Source organism: Daucus carota, chromosome 2, assembly GCF_001625215.2.
Source record: "Daucus carota subsp. sativus chromosome 2, DH1 v3.0, whole genome shotgun sequence".
NCBI lineage: Eukaryota > Viridiplantae > Streptophyta > Magnoliopsida > Apiales > Apiaceae > Daucus > Daucus carota.
In genome coordinates, this window is record NC_030382.2 from 52,712,081 (window position 1) to 52,739,545 (window position 27,465).

General features: G+C 33.1%; 3 protein-coding genes across 10 annotated transcripts; all 3 read left to right on the plus strand.

The window, feature by feature from the left end:
• Nucleotides 1-724: 724 nt before the first annotated feature.
• On the plus strand, nucleotides 725-9,517 carry LOC108206456 (primase homolog protein). 5 transcript variants are annotated; one of them, XM_017376759.2, is made up of 13 exons: nucleotides 729-1,001; nucleotides 1,538-1,659; nucleotides 2,578-2,633; nucleotides 2,709-2,760; nucleotides 2,843-2,935; nucleotides 6,603-6,683; nucleotides 6,858-6,941; nucleotides 7,179-7,244; nucleotides 7,344-7,460; nucleotides 7,951-7,998; nucleotides 8,124-8,209; nucleotides 8,408-8,468; nucleotides 9,251-9,517. In XM_017376759.2, exons 1-13 carry the CDS (start codon nucleotides 881-883, stop codon nucleotides 9,344-9,346), a joined length of 1,083 nt encoding a protein of 360 aa, XP_017232248.1. In that variant the 5' UTR covers nucleotides 729-880; the 3' UTR covers nucleotides 9,347-9,517. The 5 variants fall into 5 exon arrangements, with proteins under 5 accessions (XP_063944224.1, XP_017232249.1, XP_063944223.1 ...); XM_017376760.2 differs by lacking the exon at nucleotides 7,951-7,998 and having other exon boundaries at nucleotides 727-1,001; XM_064088153.1 differs by lacking the exon at nucleotides 7,179-7,244 and having other exon boundaries at nucleotides 727-1,001.
• Nucleotides 9,518-10,456: 939 nt separating this feature from the next.
• On the plus strand, nucleotides 10,457-20,357 carry LOC108209936 (twinkle homolog protein, chloroplastic/mitochondrial). 4 transcript variants are annotated; one of them, XM_064088155.1, is made up of 21 exons: nucleotides 10,457-10,793; nucleotides 10,938-11,071; nucleotides 11,554-11,609; nucleotides 11,712-11,769; nucleotides 11,892-12,002; nucleotides 12,624-12,707; nucleotides 13,951-14,031; nucleotides 14,588-14,653; nucleotides 14,771-14,887; nucleotides 15,133-15,180; nucleotides 15,294-15,379; nucleotides 15,487-15,550; nucleotides 16,094-16,276; nucleotides 16,424-16,555; nucleotides 17,219-17,280; nucleotides 17,947-18,033; nucleotides 18,264-18,395; nucleotides 19,217-19,313; nucleotides 19,385-19,519; nucleotides 19,626-19,693; nucleotides 19,966-20,357. In XM_064088155.1, the coding sequence occupies exons 1-21, from the start codon at nucleotides 10,568-10,570 to the stop codon at nucleotides 20,015-20,017; spliced, it is 2,079 nt and encodes a 692-aa protein (XP_063944225.1). In that variant the 5' UTR covers nucleotides 10,457-10,567; the 3' UTR covers nucleotides 20,018-20,357. The 4 variants fall into 4 exon arrangements, 3 of the variants coding, with proteins under 3 accessions (XP_063944225.1, XP_017236643.1, XP_063944226.1); XM_017381154.2 differs by having other exon boundaries at nucleotides 10,458-10,793; nucleotides 17,950-18,033; XM_064088156.1 differs by lacking the exon at nucleotides 10,457-10,793 and having other exon boundaries at nucleotides 10,986-11,071; nucleotides 11,902-12,002.
• A 118-nt stretch (nucleotides 20,358-20,475) lies between these two features.
• Nucleotides 20,476-24,296, plus strand: LOC108207755 (berberine bridge enzyme-like 8). The gene is made up of 3 exons (XM_017378185.2): nucleotides 20,476-20,505; nucleotides 22,030-23,053; nucleotides 23,442-24,296. The coding sequence occupies exons 1-3, from the start codon at nucleotides 20,476-20,478 to the stop codon at nucleotides 24,080-24,082; spliced, it is 1,695 nt and encodes a 564-aa protein (XP_017233674.1). The 3' UTR covers nucleotides 24,083-24,296.
• The last annotated feature ends 3,169 nt before the right edge of the window (nucleotides 24,297-27,465 follow it).

A 27,465-nucleotide genomic window follows, 5' to 3' on the forward strand; every position in this document is an offset into this window, starting at 1 on the left:
TTATATTATATCCCCAGTGAGTCGAGGATGGGGATTAAAAATATATCCCCACAAAGAATGAGCGGAGTCAGGGCAAGAAAAATATATATGGGGCGGGGATTTAAATAAATTTAAAATACACTTGACGGTGTGTCCAACTGGGATTTTAATAGGCTGTTTTTAATTTGTGAATTTTAATGGATTGTGTCTATTTTGATTTTGGGTAGAATTTTGATAAAATGTCGCTGAGTTGGTATAGATGTTTCGGGATTTAAACACAATACTTTAAAAGTTCATGAATTTTGATGGATTTAAAAATTTGAAATATACTGAACAATTCCATCATATCCATCACTTTATGAAATTATTTGGGATCGTTCTCAAGCATCTTAAAATTATACTACAAAATCTGATGATATTCAATCAAAATTTTAAATCATGCTTACAAATATGATGATATTCAAATTGAGTTTGTTTAAAATTTATTCAAATTCAACTATGTTCAAATGCTGATGAATTTTGTTTAGACTTCATAAAATGACGGATTATGTGAGATTGTTTCATATATTTTAAGTTTTTTAAGATCTCATCAAAATTCATGAAATCTTAAAAAATTATATTTAAATCCAAAAGGTTCTGTATCAATTTTACGGAATTTTATTATAAATTCGCATAAAATCATAATCAGACACACCTCATTGGAATCCATAAATTAAAAATAACTAATGAAATTTCCCTTAAACACACCCGCAAAGTTATGATAAAACACAGAGTCGAATCGGGCATAATCTCCGGGTCTTACAAGCTCCAGGGATAAGCTTGTGTTGTGTGAAGAGTAGTTCAGTACTGTAGCTGTCTAGTAATAGGACAACAACAAAGCTTAGTGGAACATAGTTGAGGAATGCAGTTGTTTGTCCGATATCAAGCACACCCATTATCTCTCTTCACCCTCTCATCAAAACCCATATCTCAGTTTCGCTCTTTTCGATTTTTAACTCATGCCAGCATCTCCAGAAAACCAGGTACCTGTGTCACTCCTCTACTTTACATATAGTAGCGATTTCTTACATATAGCGAGAGATTTTTCATATAGTTATGACCTTATTGTCATCTTGGATGATTGTTAGTCTGATCATAGTTTATTGGATAAGGTGTTAATACAAAATAGGTGATATATAATAGGGTTGCGCTCAAGAGAGAACCACTACTTAAAATAGAACCACAGAAGCACTAGGGAACCCCAAATTTTAAATAGATTTTTAGGATCTAAATCTAAAATACATGTTTTTTCATCGTTGTGTGTGTTCAAAAATAATTTAAAAATATAATCCCTAGATATTGACATTTTTTTTGTGAATTGACATTTTTTTTGTGAAGTTCTGCTGCAGAACCCCAACTAATACTTAAGTTCTGCTGCAGAACCCTTACTTAATAAGGTAAGGGTTCTATGGTTCTCTCTGGAACATGACCCTATAAACATATTCTCTTAAATTCTTTAGAAATTAGTGACGAGATTTGTGTAATTAAATGTTGGTTATGCGTTGTTATTTTGAACTAGATTTGGGAACACCTGAAATAGAGGTTGATAAACTGAGTGAAATGAAGGAGAAGATTGAGAATCTCGGGATCAGCTGTGATTTTACTTCTCCTGGCCAATACATTGTACTTACCTGTCCAAAGGTTATATTTCTTGTACTTGTTCAAATCGCAATATCACGTTGTTTCGTCAGATTACCTGGATGAGAAAACTAAACGTGGCCAGTATATATTAGACAGAAGTGATTCTTTATGCCTGGACTGATATTACTTGTACTCTGTATTGTGCTTTCATATTTCTAGTAGCTCAGATACATGGTTTTGAAGAGTATATACACCAAAAACAAACTCTAATGCTTTAGTTTACATGTGATACTTAATCCAGTGCGGAGAGGTGGCAATATTAAATTCTGAGCAGGGGACTGATTTAAAAGTATTGAGAAACTTCGATCTTAATTTCTGTTTTCTTCTGTAAAGTCAGTCAGATGACCTGTGACTTGCTTTCTTCCATCCAAAAGATAGAACACCGCAATCAAGCAGAAGAACATCCAATCAATTAATTAATACTTTTGGTACCCTTTGGAGACATAGATTAGTATGGATATTTATCATTGTTTTTTTGAAGGGTGTGTGTGTGTGTTCCACAGGTTAGTATCAATCATGATCTAGCCTTTAAATAAAGGGTGACTTGCACAGGTTAAAAATGTCTTCCATATAATGAATCTTTGAAGTTATGAACCTTGAATGTAAGTGTTTAAAGAAGTTGCAAATAGTCTATATCCTATATATGTGATTTAATGGTGAATGCTTGACCAGTACACATGTATATGTCGTTAGGCTGTTACATTGGTTAAGCATACATAGAAGGGATAATTGGGCACATGTATGATGCATCGATGCAGTTTCTGTCAAAAACTGTAGTAGAGCACAAGGCTTGTTCCCCCCAACAGTGAATGCCGTTTACTGATTTCAAATGTAGAAAATCTGTTTATTTATGCTTTCAGATCATGGCACTGTTATGCTAGCTCACTTCTTAATCTTTCTTTTTACCCCTGGAGACAGTGTAAAGGTGGACGCTCTCTGGAGAAGACTCTATCTTTTCATTTTAGTCAAAACAAGTATGTAAGCTTTATTGTCATGAACGTAAGCAAGTTATAAAACTCTTTCCTACCATATTCTATTTGCTGCTATAGGAAACTTGCAATGTGGAGATGTTTTCATATGGAATGTGGATGGGCAGATCGGGTAATGTAATATGTACTTAACTTTTGCTATATGCTGTTAGTTTGAAGTCATAATTTCGACCTGGTAATAACTTCGATTGCAGGTCTTTGCAGATAATGATGTAAACCAAGCTAACAAATTAGACTTATTCAGGAAAACAGAGGAGAGTCTGAGGTTAGAGCCACTTAGCCATGAGGTACTTATTGCCTTTTTCCCTTGCACTCTTAGATTGTTAGTAGGGAATTCCGCCTTCTAGAATAGGTATAGATGTGTCAGCATTGCCTTTATAATACAATCGTTTGCAATTCTCTGTGGGCACTTCATTGTTGTGGTAAGTATTCTTGCCCTCTGTATGTTTGATAACATTACAGCTGAGATTGCAGTTAATATATGAAATGGGTAAGCTATATGCTATGGAAGATATTAGATTACATATCAGACTCTTATCAACCTAAGGATGTCGAAAGACTAAAGTAAGTTTCCATTTTACGCTACATATAGTCCACATGCATAGGACTCAATTCCTCATGCAAGCAAATTCTAGTGAGTGATTGCTGACGGGTTAGTATTCTATACTGCCTACTTCATGCATCGCTGAGATCAGTCATTGATATGAGATGTCATGTGCAAGATGGTTTATTGGCAATCTCCCTTTTAGGAGCCACTTCAAAAACTATGAGCTTTCTTGACTTAAACTTTGTGTTGAATAAAACAGCCCAAGAGCCAAAACTTGGCCTCACTCCGGTCCTACTAGGCCCCATTCTGACCCACCCAGGCTCCATTAGGCCCACCTCGGGGTCCATCCCCCTCTCCGCAACCCTTCTTTTCTCCTTAAATGCAACGATTTGTATTTGATTTTTATTTTAGTCGTTTGTATTGGAGTGAGACCATGTGTGTGTGTGTGTGTGTGTATAGATATATATATATAGAGAGAGAGTTAATTACACTTTATAACCCCTAGGTTTGCTCCAAACGCAGTTTAGTACCTGAACTTTAAAACGTGGCAATATGCACCCTAAACTTAACATTTCTGTGCAAGTTGTAATCCCTAGTCACTATTCCGTCCAAATCCGCCGTTAACTTTAACTGTTTGAGAGGTAACAATGTGTATATTAGTTTCTAACAGCTACTTTACCCCCGTGACTCCTCAAAGTTTATGTATTATCTTTTGAAATTATTTCTGAACACACACAACATGTAAAAAATACTAAAATAATTTTTAAAATATGTATTTATTTTAAAATTTTAAAAGAAGTTACATCGTTTATGTAAAAATAAATAAATTTTCAGATTCTAAATCTAGATACATATTTTAAATTTTTTTACATCGTTGTGTGTGTTCAGAAATAATTTCAAAATATAATACATAATTTTTGAGGGGTCACAGGGGGTAAAGTAGCTGTTAGAAACTAATATACACACTATTACCTCTCAAACAGTTAAAGTTAACGGCAGATTTGGACGGAATAGTGACTAGGGGTTACAACTTGCATGAGAATGTTAAGTTTAGGGTGCATATTGCCACGTTTTAAATTTCAGGTACTAAACTGCGTTTGGAGCATGGGCGGAGCTACGTTGAAGGCAGTGGTGGGCTATAGCCCAGTGTAATAAAGAAAAAGTTCAAAATTTTATTTTATGTAGTTCATGTCTTTTTGATTTAGCCCAGGACAAATTTAGCCCAACCCACTCTTTCTTGTGTAAAACATACTGTCAGGGAAGAAAACAAAGTAAAAAACATGAAAACAAAACTCCAAGTTAGATTTGCAAGGGGTTAATAGGTAAAAAGATCACTGAACTTATGGTCAACTTGCAGTTGGGTCACTGGGCTCAAAAAGTTTGCAAACGGATCACAGAACTAGATTTAACTTGCAGTCAACTCACTGAACTAATAAAAACTTGCATTTAGGTCATTGCGCCGTTAAGTATCCGTTGACTTTAACGGAATCCGTTAAAAAAAATAAAAAAAACCTTGAAAAAAAAATAAAAATTGACTTTTTAAAAAAAATCTGAAAACTTTGAAAATACTTTAAAAAATATGAAAAAATGTAAGAACTTCGAAAAAAATATAAAAATTTTGGAAAAAATTTTAAAACTTCGAAAAAATCTGGAAATTTGGAAAAAATTCTGGAATTTTTTTAATTAAAAAAATATAGGTATATTTTTTGAATTTTCATATTTTTTTTGATTGTTTTCAAATTTTTTTCGAAGTTTTTACATTTTTTTCATTCTTTTTAAAAAAATTCCATATTTTTTAAAGCCTTTTCAAAATTTTCAGATTTTTTTTAAGTTTTCAGTTTTTTAAAAAAAATTGAATTTTTTTATTTTTTTCAAATTATTTATTTATTTTTTTAACGGATTTCGTTAAAGTCAACTCATACTTAACGGCGTTGTGACCTAAATGCAAGTTTTTATTAGTTCAATGAGTTGACTGCAACTTAAATCGAGTTCTGTGATCCGTTTGCAAACTTTTTGAGTTCAATGCCCTAACTGCAAGTTGGCCATGAGTTCAGTGATCTTTTTGCCTATTAACCCGATTCGCAAGCACGAAAAAGGACTAGCAGGGAAGTGGAAATCAGAGACTTAGAGATAATTAACATGATCAAGTAGATCTGTCTTTGGATTGGAAATCTTTTCAAAAGTAGCCTAGGTGAAATTTATTTTTTGGCTCCACCCTTGGTTTGGAGCAAACCTAGGGATTACAAATTGTAATTATATATATATATATATATATATATAGAGGGTTACTCCAGTGAGAACTTCTTAAAATGAGAACCGTGAGAATTTCCTTAATTTATCATATTTTGACTAATCTAAACATCAAACTAGTGGGTACCCAATATAAAAAGTGTATATAAAACTAGTCTCTTCCTAACTAGTCAAAAAAAAAAATTCAAAAAAAAAAAGTCCACTGCCACGTCATCAGTGATTTTTTTTTTATTTTTTTTATTTTTTTTTTCGGCTAGCTAGGTGGAGACCTTAATTATATACATTTTTTGTGAAGGTGCCCCTGGCGGGGCCCTTCAAATGAATGAGATATTGATAAATTAGAAAAGTTCTCACGGTTCTCATTTTAAGAAAGTTCTCATTTGAGCAAGTGCCTATATATATATATATATATATATATATATATATATATATATAGAGTGGATCTTGCATCAGTTAATTGTTGAAATTATTATTTTGACCGTAACAATGTTGATAATATCTAAAGGATGTCGAAATTGTGTTTTTCAATACAGTGTATAGAATAGAATTGATAATTGTTTCATAATTTGTAAGTTTAAACAATAGATGCATTTAGCAAAGAATTTAGATTATAATAAATTGGCAAATGATCATATAGAAACCAAAAAAGAATAGATACTAGAAACTAATTTAAACCCTCAGATCAATCTAATCAATTGGCCCTAGAAGGGACCACAAAAAATTAAAATACACCGTCTCATACACGATCCCACATAATTTTTCCCGTCAATCAATCCGACTTCACTTGACTTTTCCCATCTCCCAACAATCAATTTGCATACTATATGTGCTATATTTTGATGCGATTTAGAATTTTTTATAATTTAGTTTCTAGTTTTTATTTTGTGGAGGTTTCATGTGGAGTAGGACCCATAATAAATTAATTAATATCCAGGTAATGTTTTTCTATTAATTCTTCTCGTTCAGATAATTTAATAGAAAGCCAGGATGTCATATATTTCACTAATAATTCCTAAAATTTAGTTAATTCTATGTATATAGTTACTTTTTGCAAAAGGTAATTCAGGAATTCCAGTAATTTTTTTTTGAAAGTGCATTGAATATGCTTTGAATTTTTTTTTAATAATGGTTAAATTTGTTTGTGAATGATGTTTCAGATGACTGCATATTTTGCTGATAGAATGATATCCGGAAAAGTTTTGCAGAAAAACTCTGTAATGCAACTATCAACTGATCAGGTTAGATACTTGAAAAGCACAATATAACCCTACTTTTAGATATATGTTGCTAATTCAAATTTTAGGACCAAAAAACAATCTCGTTGATTTCTCTTCTTTTAGATGCATATATCCATACTCAGTTCTCAACTTATTTAATCATTTCCGTACACGCGTGTATATTCGTTTTGACAGGATGTCATTGCTTTTACTTACAAAAGAAATGGAGCGATTATAAACTGCAAATACAGGAACATCGTCAACAAGAGATTTTGGCAGGTACTTTTAGTAAGCATTCCGTACGTAGTTCAAACTAGTAAATTCTGAATATGGTGGTGGTCACTAAGATTAAGTATTCCTTTAATATCATGTACTAATGCTTACCACAAAAATGGTGACCCTTATGTAGAACTTTAACAATATCCACTGCCTTTGTTTCTTATCGTGTCTTCAATATCATAATTACCTACATGGATGTGGTGTACAAAAATCTGATCTTCAGTTCCTAATCTGTAGGAGAAGGGCACGGAAAAAATATTGTATGGAATTGATGACATAAAAGACACAGATGAGATAATCATTGTAAAGTACTTGACTACTTGTTCACATGGTTTTAATTTAGTAGCTACTTTTTGCATCTGTCCGAAAAATAATACTCAACACTTTTAATGTTGCTTATAGGTTGAAGGTGAGATTGATAAGCTTTCGATGGAGCAGGCTGGACTAGCGAATTCTGTTAGTGTTCCAGATGGTGCACCACAGAAACTTTCGACTGAAGAGTTGCCATCTCCAGACAAGGTATATGATATTTTTTTTATTAGCCTCACTGATCCTGAATTTTAAGTCAATTTCTCTCCGTATACGTATTAAAGTCACTTAAGAATATCCTTTATTTCTTCTGCTAATTACTTCACAATTTTTTCATTTTGCTGAATCACTTTACAATTCTTTATTATCGATAACATAATAATTTGTAAGATAAACATCCCAGACAAATATCTTTAATAAATGCACATGTATCATAAACATTTCATTTAAATTGAATAGAATTTGTACGCAAATATAAATATGCATGTTTATAAAAAGAAAAAAAAGTGAAAGCATCTCTTGCGTTCAAATATCAACACCTATATGTATGATTAACCACACTTCTTTACTACATCTATATCTTATATAATCTTTGGCTCCACTAACACACCCTTTCTCATCGTATTAGGATCTTCAATCCAATTCTACATATATCCTTTTATTGTTAAATTGAAGTGTGCGTCCTTTTGTATAAATCCAGGACTCCAGATTTATGTATCTTTGGAATTGTAAAGAATATCTAGACAAGGTTGGTCGTTTTCTGTCCATCTAACATGCAGGGCAGATGCAGTGTGCATTAGCTTTGTTTAATTATATATTCCTGTTATTTTACTTTGTTATAGAACTCATATCACTTTCCTTTTTATCATCCAGGCTTCAAAAATTATCCTAGCAACTGATGGTGACTGGCCTGGTCAAGTCTTGGCTGAAGAACTTGCACGACGACTTGGAAAAAAAAGGTCACAACCCTGAAACAAGCTCCTATCTGTGTCATTGGAACAAGGATACATTTCTTAGCTGTTAAACTCATTTTTAACAATCATACATTGATCAGCTTTTGAGTTAATCAGTCTATCCGGCCGGTCAAACTTTTGAAGAAATCACCTGTCTTAAGATTATAATTAATCTGATCACATCTATCCTCATTTTTTCATCAGATGTTGGCTCGTGCAATGGCCTAAAAAAGATGAATCGTGCTGCTTTAAAGATGCAAATGAGGTATTCATCTTTTTAAATCTCAGTTCTCTTTTTACAGTTTCCTTTTGTTTATTTCAGATAAAATATCAAGGTCAATTAATACAAAAGATAAACACAAAAATGAAAATTCCTGGAAGCAATTATCTGAATAAAGTAAAATATCCAATCTAGACCATACATGTTGACTTACATGTCAATGCACTTCCTTTTGCCCTTCCCAAACTAACATGGCCAACATAGTGCCTCTGTTGCAATTTTTACTTGCTTGCTCTTTTAATCAACGTCACTGTTATAATTTTTAGGTTAAATAGATACTATAAACTGGTTTGGACTTGTAATCAATTATGACTTATGGCTAGTAAGACATATGGCCCCATAGATTCATCCTGATCAAACTCTTCTTACCTCGTGCCGTGGGCTGAAATATACGCGATGTTATAAAGTAGTAAATTTATTCATCATATTTGATCAGTAGTGTAAGCTCTTATTAATTGTGCTATAGCAGATCCAGTAAAGGATTTGTATTTATACAAGCACCTCATAAATCTCTGTTCTTTTTGAAGTAACATTTGGGTTGATTACAGGGACCCCTAGGCCCTAACTGGTATCTTGAATAGAAAAGATCATTACGCTTCACCCAAGTCATCTTTTTCCGGCATTTTGTGAGAATGAACTAGGGATTATCTTTAATCATCACCGATAAAATGGTGGCAGCTAAAGCATCTGCCATCTTCCAATCTCTTAGCTTCCCTAAAAAGGTATCGTGTAATATCCAGTTCTGACAAAGTTAATGGTTCTTGCAGGTTCTGAAGAATTTGGGGCCCAGTGCTCTGAGGGACATAATTAATAATGCAGTATTATATCAAACTCCAAATTTTGATACAAGGCAACTGAAGTGAGTTATTCATTAACATCAGAGTAGGAATAGATAATGAGGACTTCAGCAGAATTTTTGTGTAAAAGTTGCATATAATGCGGAACAAGTATGTCTTGCATATCTAATACATTGTGCTTGACTGCTTGCAACAAATCATTAAGTGTTTCTAGTGCAATATTATGGTATTAATCAACTGATGAACTTTTTAAAGATTTCTTAGTGTAGACTGTAGAGTTTAGACTGATCATATTCTCTCGACCTCTAATCTTCTGATTGATGGCGTTATAATTATCCGGAGATAACAAAACTACATGGCATATATAGCAATCTGCCATGGCATGGAAAAGGTAACCTTCTTGGATAGTTGATCCAAGGTCTTTGTTATTATTTTCGTCACATTCCGTCATCATCTTAGATTGCAAAACTTGCAACTTATGTTTTGGATTGTAAAATAGTTAAATTAAAAAAGTAAAAACCAAACACCGTGGTTAATTCTACTTTCAATACTAACTATTTTTTTTTGGTTAATTAAAAGAACTTCAAATTGATTTATTAGATTTTTTATCTTCTAAAATTATGATGTTGGTTGTTTTTTGAACCGAAAATAAAATATATTTATAGTTTAATATAAATAATTTTGATTTGTTAATACGAATCATATATAATTATCTTTTCCCCAGTTTGGAATATAATATTATTTCCAATCAAATTATTCTTAGCTATATTATTGAAAAAGATATACATATTTGTACGAAAATCAAATTTTAAATAGAAACGAGACAAAAAAGTCTACCTATATACAAATAAAATATTAAAGTTATATTTTGACTAATATTCAAAATATGAGCATGATACTTTTAAACAAGCAATCAATAAGATTATATATTCTAATTTGATTTGCTCTTTCATAGAAAAAAAAAGTGATGCTCCTATCTTTTCGTGCAAGCAATATCTATATATAAATTAGCAAAAAAGAATTAATAATTTTAATATATTATATTTTACTTTACTCAAAAAAATATATATTTTATTTTACTCAGCAAATTTCACAAAAAAGAAAAACACTAAACCGGGTATGTATTACCGGGTCGGATACGGGTCAAATCTTTGTAATAAAACTCGAAAAAGGGGAAGATATTGGCGCCCTGATTCTTCTGCACAGGCCATAAAATCTCTGAACTTGCTGCTTTAAACCCTAAAACAAACGAAAACCCACCAATTAAAATACCCAAATTTGTTAGCCATGCTTCTCAATTATCGCAAGTTTTTGAGTTTAAACATACTTATGGCTACAAGAAACATGTTCTTCAAAGGCACCTATTTGCCGAGAACTCAGCTTTTAAGTTCAAGAACTTACTCAAAACTCTTGTTTTCTAACCACCCTTCAAAACCCACCTCAAAATCGAGCCCTTTTTTGATAAAAAGTTGTGGGGTTTCTTATACTCCTCATGCAAGAGCCTATAGTCCAGGTATTATACAAGAAACTCATGACTGTTTTTTTGTTTGTTTGTCTTCTTTTTTTTGTTTTTGTTTTGTATGTATGTATTGATACATGAGTTTGATGGTGTTGTTAAAGTGGTTGTTGCTGTTTGTTTTTTCTTGTTTTTTTATAGTGGAAGTGGAGAATGAAGAGGTTGATGCTGAAAATTCTATGAGGTTGAGTATATTGAATAAGAAGTTGGAGAATGTTGGGATTGGCAGCGGTGATTGGAATCCGGGGCAGTACCATGGTTTGATTTGTCCGATGGTATGAGCTCCTTTGTGCCAATTTTCCTCCATGTGTGAATTTGTACAATTTTCTCATGCCACTAAGCGTTGATATAATTACATGGGGTACATGTGTGTACATTTTTGGGTTAAATGTCACCTTCATCACTCGACATCTAAGTTACAAGTGGATCATCAAACTCAAAAAGCTTTCAAATGCATCACTCAGCTAATTAAATCTTTCAATCGAGTCACTAAATATTAAAAAAATTCACGACCGTAGTTGAGTTTGACTTTAACGGACGTCTATTAGATGTTGTTTTGTCAGCTCCATCTCACTTGCCATGTAAGAATCATGTGTTAAACTGAAGGGTAATTGGATACCTGATTTTTTTCAGAATTTTCTCTCGGACTAATTCTCTGTTCTTCATGTCTACCTAACGATTTTTTTAGTTTATACTGAAAAGCTTTTAAAAAAAATTTTACTGGACACCTTAGCTCTATATTTTTTCTTCTCCATAGTGCAAAGGTGGAAATTCAGGAGAGAAGGCATTATCACTTCTCATTGAGCATGATGGGTAACTCTGAATCTCTCTCTCTTATTTGACCTTTTAAAACCTTTTTTTTTATTTAATTAATTCTACTGTAACTTGGAAGTAGTATCATATGAAATGTTGCAGGAATACCGCTACATGGACCTGTCATCGAGCTAAATGTGGGTGGAAAGGGGGTCTGAAGGTGAAAATTTTGGTCTTGTTTTTTTTTTTTGACAAATGGTTGTTTTTTTAGTTGTCTTGATAAATGTAAATTTCTTATATGATGTATAGTTGCGCCGATCTAGCTTACACAATGAACTTTAGGCTCTGGCAGGTTTGAAGTCGAGTTATAAAAAGATGAGTGGGACTACTACGGTAAAGAAGATAAGGAAGATCACGGAGCATGAATTGAATTTACAGCCTCTGTCTGATCCGGTAGCTTCTTTTTTACTTTCTCTTTTAACTTTACACAGTTGATTGTAGTATTGTACTGCGGGGGACACCCTGTTCTTTTATATAGAACTTCAGTTTAATGCTATGAAAATATTTTGAGTTCTTCAGAAAAGAGTCATCACAACTGTTTTTAAATCATGACTTTTGAAAATAGAGAAAAGAACAGAAAATGAGGTGGAGATTGTAATGTTCTTTTATAAAAGAAATTTTTAATAAGAAAGAGAAATAAATCTTCCTTCTCTAAAATGAACGATGAAAATAAAATATACTTTGTGTTCATTGCCTAATTCAATATCAATCTCAAGACACACATATTTGTTAGTATATCTCTAAAAAGTGAATGCCCCTTTTCTTTTAATATCCATTTTTCTCCTTTTACTTTTAAAATTAAAGACAGCCTATAAGCCCCTTCACCATCCTCACGGCAAATCCTCTATCCAGTGCTACTAGGTCCAATAGTCTTAAATCCTTATCAATGTATTGTCACACTCTTGAAGCTAAAACTGCATGCCCTCTGTTTTGCTATTTTTTCAAGAATGTGTGTCATTCGTAGAATATGATGATATATAAGCTGCTTCATTCTTTATTTCGCTGTTAATTCAGATACGGGAATTCTTTTCTATGCGGATGATATCAGGGGAGACATTAAGGAGAAATAATGTGTTGCGGTGTACACATGATGATAAGGTGAACATACTTAATCTTTTAAAATCGCGTCTTCATATTTTAAACCGTGTTTAAGAATAATATTTCATTACTACAATGATTGATTATAAGGAATATTTGGAGATTCAGGAAACTGTTATACATGACTTTTCAGTAGTTGGAATCATCACTGTGTCAGTATCCTTTTATAAACAAAGTTCATCTCCTTCACAATCTTCTTTGCCGCCATCACTTTGGTCTATGTCTAAATTTTTTACTTGCAATTAACAAAATTGTCTTCTATTAGAATATTAATTCCGGATCGGTTCCTCGAGTACATCTGTGCATGTGATCGTTTATCTGAGCACCATATGCTAGGTGTTAAATAGCTATAACTATGTTTGTTACTGCTTATCTCAGAAGAGGAAATTTATATGCCAAGACATTACGGAAGATGGAAAACCACCAAAGAACAACATATCTAAGAATAGGAAAAACACACTTAGCATACGTGAAAATGGCTAAGCAGTCAGATAATCTAGGTGTAGATTCGGACTTCAGGAGAATACAAATTCTCAGAGACGACGCACAATTTCAGGGTTCAAAATTAGAATAGTGTCAGGAGCGAAAGTTACTGGAATGATTTATAAAAAGAAGATCAATCAGATTTGAAAAATACTAGATAGTTCAGATGCATACACGGAAGAAACGGATCTGGAGAGAGATAGAGATTGACAGAGACTTGATGGTCATCTCCAGTGACTTTTTTTAGAATCTTCAAACACAATACTTAAAAAGTATTTTTTTAACTCACCCTAGGTCTGTCAGCTAATGATTACTTATGGACTGTAGTTTAATCTTATTAACCAACACACAAGACTGGATATGCTATTCCTCCTAAGACATCTAGTGTAAGCCTGCACAGGCCGCTAGACAATTTTTATGGACCCTGCCAAATTCTGTTTGACAATTTTATACTATGTTACCCCCCACTCTATGTTTCACCTCGGTCACCTTCGTTGGACACGGTTATGGACGTCCAACACTTGATCTGAGCCGAAAAGATACAATATTATCAATGGAGTTTATGAAATAATCATTATTGTCTGGCACACACTTGGTACATATCCAGGTTGGACTGGTCTGGGAACTTTATATAAAATAGGAAGGTTTTAATTAGTTACAAAAGTATCATGCCTATTTATTCCCAAAACTTCATTTTAATTTCAGAAGTGTTATTTTTGTTGGACCAGCTTATTCTGGAAATTGTGTTGACATTTGGCAGGATGCTATTGCGTTCACATATAGAAGAAAAGGAGAGCTTGTTGGCTGCAAATATCGTGATGAGAACAAAAAGTTTTGGCAGGTTGTATTAAGAAATCTCTTTACCTCTGTGTCTATTATTTTCGTCCAGCGTTATCATTATTAAGTACTACTTATATTGAGACAGCAAATGTTATGGCCTATTTATTTTAGATGATAAAAATCGTATCTTAACAATTATGTTAAACTTAAAGAGATGGAGATGCAGAATATGAAAACACAGACTACTTTTTTATTTAGTTTTTATTTAGTTTTTATTTGTATTATATGGGTAAATGTTTCTTTCATAGCTTAATAATCCATTCCATTTGTAAGTTTATAAATGTTTACATGGATTCTGTTCCGGTTAGAATCTCCTATGTTAGCCTTTTTATACGGTGTATGATCAGATTTCCTAGTTTAAATAAATTGTTGTGTCCATTAATCCGTGATTACTTGTGGACAGGGTGTGATGTATTATATGCCTAACAATAGCGAAATGCCATATGGTTAACTTTCATAGACAAAAATGATTTAATACCGTATTGATCAGAATCTTTGTAATGCCATATGGTCTGAAATTGTTTGAACTTTCATAACTAATTTTACATTATCTGCAGGAAAGTAATACGGAAAAGATATTGTATGGACTGGATGATATTGATGGAGCAACTGAAATTATCATTGTAATGTATTTGCTACATGAATGCCTCAGTCCTTGCTGATTACAAATCTTCAACCTTCTATGTCTTTATATACATTATAATTTGTTTAGTATGTTTACCATAAGCATTTTGTTGTAGGTCGAGGGTGAAATTGATAAGCTTTCAATGGAAGAAGCTGGCTTCCGTAACTGTGTAAGCGTCCCCGATGGCGCTCCAGCATCAGTCTCCAAGAAGGAAGTGCCATCTGAAGAACAGGTCTTTGTCAGCCCATAACTATGTACATTGTAGTTTAATTTCTTTGTCTACATGAATATCTCAGATCAGGAAATTGTTTTCTTTGACTCCTATTTTTGTTGCTCATTCTCTGCTGAAAATGGCAGAAAAAGTTGTTTAATGTTGTGTAACTTTACTATTGTTTGTTTGTGGTGCTTTTTGCATCTGATCTACCGCTACCTTTTTTTTGAATCTAAGGCTTCTCATATGTTTTTCTGTGAAGCTAGGACACAAAGTATCAATATCTTTGGAACTGTAAAGAGTATCTGGAGAAGGTCTGTTGAAAATTGTGTCATGGTTTAGTTTGTTCCACTCCCTCCTGAAAAGTTTTTGTATAATTTATTAAGTCATTCGAATCTGAAGTGTTCATTACATGGTATAATGGTAGGCAACTCGCATAATACTCGCTACTGATGGGGATCAACCTGGTCAAGCCTTAGCAGAAGAGCTTGCACGACGTCTTGGAAGGGAAAGGTATAACAGTTGGAGTTATCACCAGGTCCTGCTGTTTATCAACATTTTCTTAAAGAAAGAATTCATAATTGCATCATCCTGATTAAATCTGCTTAATTGTGAAACAGATGCTGGCGAATCAAATGGCCTAAAAAGAAAGATGATAATGAATACTACAAAGATGCTAATGAGGTTTATTGTCCATTTTAATCAATTTTCGTGGCTTCTTTCTTTGTTTGTAGATTATAGAGAAACCTCTACAGAGGAAAAAAGAGTGATCAGAGTGGTCTAGTTCTTTATTGCACATAATAAACATGCATGGAAGCACACCAGCTGCCTATAATTTTTTATAGAGTTTAAGATATTGTTCCTGCAAACCATGCAACTTAAGGTGTGTATATATGGTAATATTTAACTTGAGAACAGAAAGTGAAGGTGTCCAGAAGCTATTTGGTACTCTCCCGTACAACATAGTTGCGGTCCCAGACAGTGACCCCATAAGGTGTCTTACTTTATCGACTCCCAAGTCCCAACTGTTGCACATTGAATGACAAGTAATTAATTGTTTACTTAATTATCACCTGCATATATGGATAAAGCCCTGTCTCATTAAGAGCTGTACTATATTCTGCTCCAGTGATGAATGAATTTCTAGTGATCCAGTCTATGTAGTCATTATTACTTACCTATGTTGCATTTTCTTTAGATTTGTATTGAATTGTTAATGAAACATAGGTACTTGCAAATCTGGGCCCTGAAGCATTGAGGGAAGTCATTGACAATGCTGAATTATATCCTATTCAAGGATTATACAGCTTTAAGGATTTCACGAGCGAAATTGATGCATACTATCACCAGACCCTCGATTTTCAGCTTGGTGTGTCAACTGGATGGAGGTGTCTGAATGAATTTTATAACGTGAGTATTTCTTTCATTGAAAAGTGCACAATTCGTCTGTGTTAACCTGTTAGTTCAGATCCTTTACCTAGAATAATTTGCTAATAGATGATAAAAGAATCCATTAAAATATACCATAGTTTTCTGCTGACATATTACATATCTTAGGTTGTGCCAGGAGAGTTAACAATAGTTACTGGAGTTCCCAATTCAGGAAAGAGTGAGTGGATTGATGCTCTTTTGTGCAATCTTTGTGCAACTGTTGGTTGGAAGTTTGCTCTTTGCTCTATGGAGAACAAGGTATGTCAGTCTATCATAGGTACGGATTCATAGGAGGATCATCAGTGCAGTGGTTTTTTTTTATATATAACTTACTTTTATTTTTTAATTAGTAATATGTGTGTAAAACATATAGCTAACTGCGAGGGTAGATGTGAGTAATCTCGGTGCTCAGGTGTGAGTTATTAAGTTGTGACTAGAATTTACAAATTACATAATAATTGGTTTGGACTTCAATTCCTGCACATTACACCCCTAAAGATGACCAACTCTGTGCAATGACTAGGTTTATTCAACCCGTGAGTTTGGCCAAGGTCAATCAGTTTGTAGATCTTATTCACCGCAACCTGAAATACATTCCTATTCTAAAAGATCTCACATTGGTCTCAATGTCACATGTGCTCATGTGTAGGTGTAAAATTGCTATGTTTTGCATGGATCTCGTATAAGCAAAGTACTCGTGTGTCATGTTGGGTAGAATGAGGAGGATATTGGGGCTGGGGGTGGACCCCGAGGTGGGCGTAGATAGGACCGTGGAGGGGCCTATTTTTGGCTCTTATGGATGTCTGGAGCCTGCCCAAGTAGATATTGCAGTGTTATGCCACATGATGTTTTCACTTTTCAAATTATATTCTCCTAGAAGTTTAAGATTTCTCATCATGTACACGTTTGGCTGTCATCTAGGTTCGGGATCATGCCAGAAAGCTCATGGAGAAACATGTGAAGAAGCCTTTTTTCGTTGCAAGGTACCATACTAATCTTAAATTGCAGTAATTTTGTACTGGTATATTGTTACATATTTTAATCACCAACTGGAGTGTATATCCATTTCAGCATTTTTAGTAAACTTACCCAATCAAGAGTCCCTTTAACTAAACAAAGTCACCGATTACAAGTTATTTTATTTTACTTTTAGTTAAGAAATAAGAACATGGAAGTAAAGGCTAGTTCATAGTAGTGAAAATAAGAAAGTACATATAACCTACTTAACTTTTGGACAAAACTAACTTGAAGTTCACTGAAGCATACGTTTGCCAAACATCTGACTTTGATTTTATATATTACTTTAAATTGTATGGGCTAACTTAATGCAAGCTTAAAAACCCTCTAAAAAATTTCATATTTGCCTATTTACCAACAGCATAGCATGTATTTAGAGCTCGGCGGTCCCTTACCAAAGAGGCATAAGAGCATAGTGGGGATAAGCTATAGTTTTGAATACATATTTCTTCATTTTCTTTAAGCTGTAGGGATACATGTCTTTTAATACATGTCTTTATTCCTTCTAGTACCTCATACTAGACCTTGATTTGGCTTTTTCATCAAAATGATCTGTGTACAATCTGTGAATTTCTTTCATTTTATAAAAATCATTTTTATTGTAAGAGAGTAATAACAATGCTTTTATATAGCAGATATGGAGAATCTTCAGAAAAAATGAGTCCTGAGGAATTTGAGCAAGGAAAACAATGGTTAAGTGATAACTTTTATCTCATAAGGTGATTTGATGTTATATTTGTTTGTGTCCTAAATGTTTGAAGTTTAATTTGTTTTGGATTTTTCAACAGCTTAAATATACTTGAATAATTGTATCATAGTTCTACATTCCTGATGTTGAGATTTCCTAACAATTAAAAAAAAATCTATCACTTCTGATTCAATAATCCTTGAAGTTCTCCCAAGTGTTTTCTTCTTTACATTTTCATGATTAAAATGTGTGATGAAACAGATGTGAGAATGATTCCCTTCCAAATATAGAGTGGGTTCTTAAAAAAGCTAAAGCAGCAGTTCAACGATATGGGATAAATGGACTTGTCATCGATCCATACAATGAACTTGATCATCAACGTCCTCAATTCATGTGAGTTGCTTCATGCATCTTATTTAAAATTAGTAACTATAGTTCTGTTTATTTATAATTGGACAACTAATATGGAGGGACTTTAAAGAACTGAAAATCATATCTTGGACTTTTGGAGGACATGGATCTATTATATTTGGCATGATGTATTATTAAATACTTTTGTAGTGAAATGAGAACGCTATAGAGCATTAACTTGTATATATCACAAGACAAATTTGATCACAGGCACAAAGGCACCCTTTTCAGCTGAGGGAGCACACCAATGGCTAATATTTTTCATCATTTTTCTCTATAGTCTTGGATATTTTGCTCATCTGATATTGTGTAGCATATTGATGCTGTTAATTTATAAAGTTAAAACTGTGTAGCATGTTGTATAGCATATTGATGCTGTTAATCTGTCAACTTAGATTATGTCAGTCAGCAATAATTGAATAATAGACCAAGAGAGAAACTAATCATCCTTCCCGAAAAATCCACTAATCACTTGCCTTTAATTTCCTGCAAGTAATATTCTTGTTTCTTTACTGATGTGCCAAGTCCTTTTACGAATATTCATTAACTACAATGACTGCTCAGTAATTCAAATAACTGCGCTTGCTTATAATTTGATAGGTCAGCCATGCGCTGGCAATATTTACAAATGCATGTTGCTGTCACTCTTTTAGTTTATATATTCTGGTAGAGAATGCCTTAACATCCAAATGAAATGTCCTGCTTCAGGCAGCCGTCTTCAAGTCCATTCTCCTTTTCTGCAGATTTCCTTTCTAATTGAATACCACATAAAAATTAATGCTCTCAGTATGTATATGTAACAGGACTGAAACAGAGTACGTAAGTGTGATGCTAACAAAGGTCAAACGATTTGCTCAATTTCATTCTTGTCATGTCTGGTTTGTAGCACATCCAAGACAGGTTGGCTACAGGAAACTTGATACTGCTACATAACATTGTTTTGGTTGTCTGAATTATAAATTTTCTGACAGATGCACAACTGGGTTGGGGGTCCTCCAAGTTTATATGACATCAGTGGAAGTGCCCACTTCATAAACAAATGTGACAATGGAATTGTTATTCATCGTAATAGGGATCTGAAGAATGGTCCTGTAGATAGAGTACAGGTTGGCCTCATTTGCTATGTATATAATTAAATTGCTGCAATGTAGATAATTCAATTGCTCATAACTTGACATTCGAAAGCAGCTAATTATAACTGTCTACATAAAGGTCTGTGTGCGGAAGGTTCGTAATAAAGTTGCTGGAACAATAGGTGAAGCTTTCTTGTCATATGATAGGTATGTATCTATGAAACCTTTGTTCCGACTGCAGTAAGATATTTGTTGGGATACCTTTTGATGACTCAATTGCCTATCATTTCGGTATTAACATATGCCTTTCATCTGCCGAAGTCCACTCCATATCCAAACGTCACAAGCCTGCTCTAAGTATTTCGGCAAACTAGCTAGTTTCCACTTGGAATCGAAATTTAGAATAATGCTGCCTCCTTATCTCCCCTGTTTAATCAAGACTATCAGTATGTTTACCGTAATGCTCTATGTACTTGCAGGGTAACTGGTCAATATGTTGACAGTAACAATACATGTGCTGTTGACCCCTGATAGGAAGCTTACACAATAGATGCTACCCCACAGTGATTGCTGGTTTTCTCCAAACTTGTCACTACAAATGAAATTATTTATTTTAATTGGGAAGCAGAGACTTAGGTTTCTGGCCGGGACCATGCCGAAGACGATAATGTGAAGATGAGTGTATCCATCAGTACAGAAATGAAAAGGTTTTAGATAGATATGTTGTTGTAGCAAAGGAAACATCAATTCATATTCTTGTAGCCTAGTGTTCTTCAAGCTGAATAGTTGTGTTAGTTCTCTTTGCTTGGGTGTAAAATTTTGCTGTGTATATGACTCATTAATGATCAAATTTCTTTGGTGTTTTTACTTATGTTGCTGAACAGTTAATATATGCTCCTTACATGCCTTTCAGCTGGCAGTAAAGAGGAGGCACTCATATTACAGTTTATTTTAAGAGCAAAATAGAAATAAAATATTATTGAAGAGTGATGGGAGAAAGACTTGTATACAAAGCACAGGTTATTGAGGTTGAATAAGCACACATCCAAATTTTTAAGAACATCGATCGTGTTTTCAAGATTTATTTTATGCACGTTGTATATAATACTCCTGTGATGAGCTAAGAATGGCAGAGGTTAAAAGGTCCATTTGCAGATGACCTCAATAATTTTATATGTTGGGCTTCAGTATGTTTAAACATCAATTTGATGATGAAATGTCATGATTATAATTCGAGTCAGCGCAAATGTTTTTTTATTTTTATTTTTATTAAAGAATCATCTGTGCATAAGCACGTGGAATGTAATTATACAAATACTCCCTCCGTCCCAGCCAATTCTTTACGTTTGGTTTGGGCACGGAGGTTAAGAAATATGTATAAAGTAGTGGAAAAAAGAAAGAAAAGTGGGTGAAGTGGCGGGACCCATCAATTTTTAATGTATAAAAGAGAGATAGTGGAGTAAAAGTAGTGTGAAAAGGGAGTAAAAGTAGTGTGAAAAGGAAGGAAAAGTTGGGAAGTGGTGGGACCCATTTACTATTTTTGGTAAGTTTTGAAATGTAAAGAATTGGATGTGACATCCCAAAAAGGAAACTGTAAAGAATCTGGTGGGACGGAGGGAGTATATTGGGCGGGCAAACAAATCTTGCAGCGTCTTGGCGCAAGATAGAGTCTTCGTTTTTCGTAAAAAAATTATATTAAAGTCTTCGTTCCGTATCTAGCGCCAATTGGATCCGTATTTAATTATAATACAGGAAGTAAGTAAAATATAGACAAAAAAAATAAAGGGTTAATTATCAAGTTGGTCACTGAAGTGGGCTTAATGTATCAAGTTGGTCACTGAAGTTAATTATCAAACAAGTACTTTGAAATATGAGTTTAAGTAATAAAAATATTATATATAAAATTTTACACAATATTTTTAAATATTACGACAACCAACTATAAGGTTATGACTTCTAGTATTTAAAATAATATATTTATATTTTATCAAGTTTATTTATTATTTACATTTTATTATATAGTTATTTTCTTTGTTTTAATTAAAAATAAATAATAAATAAACTTCATAAAATCTAAATATATTATCATAAGAAGTCATAACATTTTACTTGGTTTTGGTAACATTAAAGAATAATGTGTAAAACTCTATAAATAATATTTTTACTGCTTCAATTCATATTTCAAGCTACTTGTTTGATATTTATGGCCACTTCAGTGACCATTTTGATACCGTTTTGAGTTCAGTGACCAACTTGATACATTAAGACCACTTCAGTGACCAACTTGATAATTAACCCAAAAAATAAATACAGTTAGAAATTATAAAAAAAATCTAACAACCATCGTGTATCTCGGATGTAATCTTGTTGGTATTAATTTAACAAGCACGTTTAGTTATGGCCTTAAATTTGATTAATTAATAAGTATTATTTTTTTGAAACTAATTAACAATTATTATTAAAATTTATCTATAAAAATCGAACACCTCAATCAAAATATAACACTTAAGCTAACTACACTCCCTAAAAATGAATGCATCAAGTGTTATGATGATTTTCCCTATTGTTTCGACCCTCTTGCTGCATTGGCAACTGATGAAACATTTGCACAATGCCTCATTACTCATTCTTTACCTTCTCAACCAATCTCCTCCTCAATCTACACTCCCAACAATGCTTCGTTTTCTTCTGTTTTACAGACTTACATTCGAAATCTTCGATTTAACGAGTCCACTACTCCCAAGCCAATTCTCATTCTCACCGCGTTGCATGTCTCTCATATTCAAGCTGCAATCATTTGCGGCCAACAACACGACTTCGTGATGAAAACGAGAAGCGGAGGTCATGATTATGACGGTTTATCGTACGTTTATGATGAACCCTTCTTTATTCTTGACTTGTTTAATCTTCGATCAATCCAAGTAGATATCGACGAGGAAACTGCATGGGTTCAAGCGGGAGCAACTCTTGGTGAAGTTTACTATAGAATTTATGAAAAAAGTAAAATTCATGGCTTTCCTGCTGGAGTGTGCCCTACTGTTGGTGTCGGTGGCCATTTCTCCGGTGCAGGATACGGAAACATGATGAGAAAATACGGACTTACCGTCGATAATATTATTGATGCAGAGATCATTGATGTTCATGGTCGAGTTTTAAACCGAACCACCATGGGTGAAGACTTGTTTTGGGCTATTACCGGAGGTGGCGGTGTTAGTTTCGGAGTTGTTCTTTCTTATAAGATTATCTTAGTTCGTGTGCCCTCCACTGTCACTGTTTTTCGGGTGGCGAGGACTTCAGAACAAAACCTCGTCGATTTGGTATATAAATGGCAAGAAATAGCTGATAAGTTGGATGAAGACATCTTTATAAGAATGACTCTTGATGTCATCAATAGCACTCAAACTGCAGAGAAAATAAACAGGGCAACTTTTAATACCCTATTTCTGGGAGATGCTAATAGGCTCATGAAACTCATGAATGAGAGCTTTCCTGAATTAGGGTTACAAAGGTCAGATTGTAAGGAAATGAGCTGGGTTGATTCGGTCCTTTGGTACGCAGGTTTTCCTGATAGAACACCCAGGGGCGGAACAAGGGGGGGCTAGCCCCGGCGCCAGCCCCGGTTGAGAAAAAAATAATAAATATAATTTATTTATTTTTAATTTTTTAGCCCGGGGACAAATTTAAAAATGATTATATATATAAAAAATAGCCCACTTAGCATGGTGGTTTACATTGAGAAGGTCATATTTAAAGACATAGACGATGAAGTTATCTTACAAGGCTATCAAAATATGCAAAATTGTAGAATTCAGTTGTCATCCATTCCTTCTTAAAAAAAAGACAGTAAAGATGTCACCACTTAACCAATTAAGGTATGCATATTTATTTTTAATTTTTTTGCTAAAATTTTAATAATAGTTTAACCCGGGGTCGAAATTAATCCTGGTTCCGCCACTGAGAACACCCCCTACCGCTCTTCTTAGCCGCGTACCTCAATGGCTTACCCATCTCACAAGAAAATCAGATTATGTGAAAAAACCGATTCCCAAAAGTGGCCTGGAGTTCATATTCAAGAAAATGATCGAGCTCGTGTCTCCGACTCTAGCGTTCAATCCATATGGAGGCAAGATGGCTAAAATTGAGGCATCTGCAAGGCCATTTCCACACCGAGCCGGAAACTTAGCAAAAATTCAATACGCAACAAACTGGGCCGAGGATGGAGTTGAAGCTGCGGATCGCTATCTAAATTTGACGAGACAGCTCTTTCATTACATGACCCCGTTCGTGTCCAAGAATCCAAGACAAGCGTTTCTCAACTACAGAGATCTTGATATAGGTGTGAATCGTAATGGGAAGAATAGTTACATTGAAGGAGGTGTTTATGGGGTAAAGTATTTCAAGGGAAATTACGAAAGGTTGGTTAAAGTGAAGACATCGGTTGATCCTCAGAATTTCTTCAGGAACGAACAAAGCATCCCGGTTTATCCATATATAAGGCAACAAAATAAAACCTCTGTTTCGGTCTGGGATAGGATCATGGGTGTGGACAGTATGCTAGGTAGAAGCTCGGAGTTATGCTATAATTTGAAAGTATAGGCGCTCTGTAATTTGTAAGCTTAATGTGCTACTCGAACTTGATGTAATAAATACAGTAGCTTTCTGCAATTCAAGTCAAACGACAAAACCAATGTTGATGAGGTAAATGTCAAGCATGGCACAACTGTTTGAAAGTAAAAAAAATAATCAAAATACGTATTTGATATATTCTTTTACGCTAAATGCGTCTTATGTTACACGGTGATTGTCCCGGGTTAGTTTAAAATAAGTGATTTTTTGTTTATATTAAATAAGTGGAGTATAAATAAGAAATAATTAAGTTAATAAAGTGTTTGGGAAAACGGTAGAAAAGTTAATTTTTTCAGTTCTTAAAAGTAGTTCTACTTATTTACACAAACAGGTTAAGAAAAACAGAAACGAGAACATTCCCCATCTTGTAGTAAGTCAATGGATTGTACCATTCTGAATATTCATATCTAATTTTATTTTTTTACATTATTTCAAATGAGTTCTTTTATAACGATTTTGAATGGGTTTCTTTCGAAAGTACTTATATTGTTATCCAAAACAGTTTAATTTTAATATATTCTTTTATATTATATTATATATCAATCAAAATTAAGTACATTCCAAGATAAATAATATATACTTTTTATATCAGAGGTCTGAATAACCTAACAGTAGAGACTACTCCATTAGCATATGATTTATACCAAAATAGAAAGTCGAAAATTAAAATACAAAAACAGATAAGAACACAAAAGTGTATGAATATGGTAAATATTATTAATTATAAAAAGGAACAATTTTTGAAAGGAAAAAAAACATGCGGACAGAGTTCTAACTTCTAAGTACTAACATCATGAGAAAAAGGACTATTTTCAATAGTGCGCCTATTTTTGATCAGAAATAAATTTAAAGACCGTCAGAATATAAGAACTACGATGAAAAGAGATCGTAAATAATATCGATAAAAAATAATTGATTGAAAATAAATATAATTTCGACCGTGATTTTTTCGGTCAAAAATATATTTATAAGATATGACTTTCTTATCTTTCATTCATTTATACATATTGGAGATATGTTTTATAAGTGTAAAATACAAAATAACAGATGAATTTTTATATTTTAGTAACCGAATTTTAAATATAAAATAAATATTTTTATGTTTCAAATAAATGGCTAAGGGTTATCGCTCTTGGAAATTTTTGATCTTCTCTTTTGACGTTGAATTAAAACAATATTTAGTTACCCTATTATAAATTTAAAATTCTGATCATCAAAATTAAAAACAGATAGAATCCGGCCATTTATTAATATCTCATTTCTAATCTTGTTATCAACTTATTATACATAAACGTACTTTTTTTTTTTTGTGTTTTAAACTCTGTTCGAGTACAAGATATTCGAATTCCTGCGACGAAGGAAGAGGTAATTTGTCCCGCCATTTTAAATCGGGTTATACCAGTGAAATCTATTCGTAAAACACATTAGTCCATCATCAGTTAGCAACTCGGCCCAATAGATCTCTTCTGTTATTTAAGGCTACTCCTAAACCAATTTTATGATCCGCCCAACCCACATTTGCCATTTCCCAGTTCCAAACCACTTTGTTTCCCCACCTAATTAATCAGGGACGCAGGAGGGAGCTGAAGACTGCTGAAGAGCTCTGATAGTTGAGATTTATGGGTCTTGGTTAAACTTAATTTTCGGAATTATAATTTACTATATATTTTGTAAAATTTATATAATTCATATATACAACTTTTTGAAATCTAAAAATTTTCAAGCATTTAACTCTAGACACATATTTTTTTTCACCTATATTTTGGATGACACAAACTATTTTGTTTCTCGTGTGAATTGTGTAGAGGACGATATTATCAATAACAGCGCTTACCGCCTTACCTTATCATTAACAAATATGTCACTTCTGAAAATATGTAAACATGTAATTTTTTTAGAAAAATTAATTATTTATTTCCACAAATAAAAAAGATAAATATCTAATAAATTTATTACCAAAAAATATTATATAATAATTTTTTTCTTAAAATAAATCCCTATTTCTATTATTTAAGAGGAAACATCTTGAGAGTCTGCTAGGCAAACTATATTGACTCGTGTTATGTTGTGTTATGTTTAATTGGGGCGAATGAGCATGGAAGAAATGGAATGAAATTTATATTATGTTGTGGGTAAATGTTTATAAATTTAATTTTTTCGACCATTATATTCTTTAGGTCCTGTAAAGATGACAACTTAGTTTGAAGAAGAGATGCTACATTCCTTCCCATACTCATTTTTTCAAATTTTATCATAACAAATTTGTACCCACTCAAATTTTTTAAAAAAATTTCCTCCTACCTATATCTATTATATTCATATATTTTTAGTTATTTCACTCCATTCCATTTAACTAGCTTCTTAACCCGTGCAAAGCACGGGTTGCTTTAAATTATATTTTTAATGTATGTTATATCTTTTTGTTCAAAATCAAACCAAACATACTCAGTATATCCCGCTAGAGTCCGAGGAGGGTAAGATGTACGCAGTCATGCCCATACCCTTAAAGTAGAGAGGATGTTTCCGTGAAGACCCCCGGCTCAGTGCACGATACATAAAATAGTGTGAGATATAATATTAATATAATACCTTAGCTCATGGCCTTCTTCACATGCGACTCACCTAAACAATTCTCGTTTATCGATGATGGGTGACAATAATCTAAAACAGAGATTTCAAACTGGACAAGAACTACCATTATTTTCACACTTTTTTGAATTAACTTGATTCTTTCTTATGTAATCCATCCGGTTCTGCCTCATCTACGCTACCAAAGCAACAATAGTCAATACATTAACCGTCATCAATCCAACCCAATGGAGCCTCGTTCTTGCCTAGGGCTGTTAACGAAACGAATATTTAATGAAATATTCGGTATTCGAATTCATTTAGTAATATTCGTGTTCGTTTATTAACAAATACAAATACGAATTCAAATCTTAAAAAATATTTGTTTCATTAACAAATACAAATTCGAATAGATAAATATTCGTATTTGCTATTCGCTTAATTATTTGAATATTAAATATTATATATATATATATATTATTTTATATTATATAGAAAAATACTATATTTCTTATTTAATAGGATTGTGGATTTTGTTTGGATTCTTTTCTATCTATCTTCTTTTGTTATAATTCTTTGCTTTTCTTGTTAGCATTATCATTATTTCATTATATCATATCATGTTATGATTACGTGATTTGTGCCTTCCAATTAGTTATGGTTTGATTTGGTCAATGGTCTCTTTAACTTTTATGTTGTTTCCATGTATAAGATCATTTGTTTGCATAGCTTTTAGTTTTGAATTGCACCCCACTTGCCCAAAACTGATCTTTTAAATATGTTTA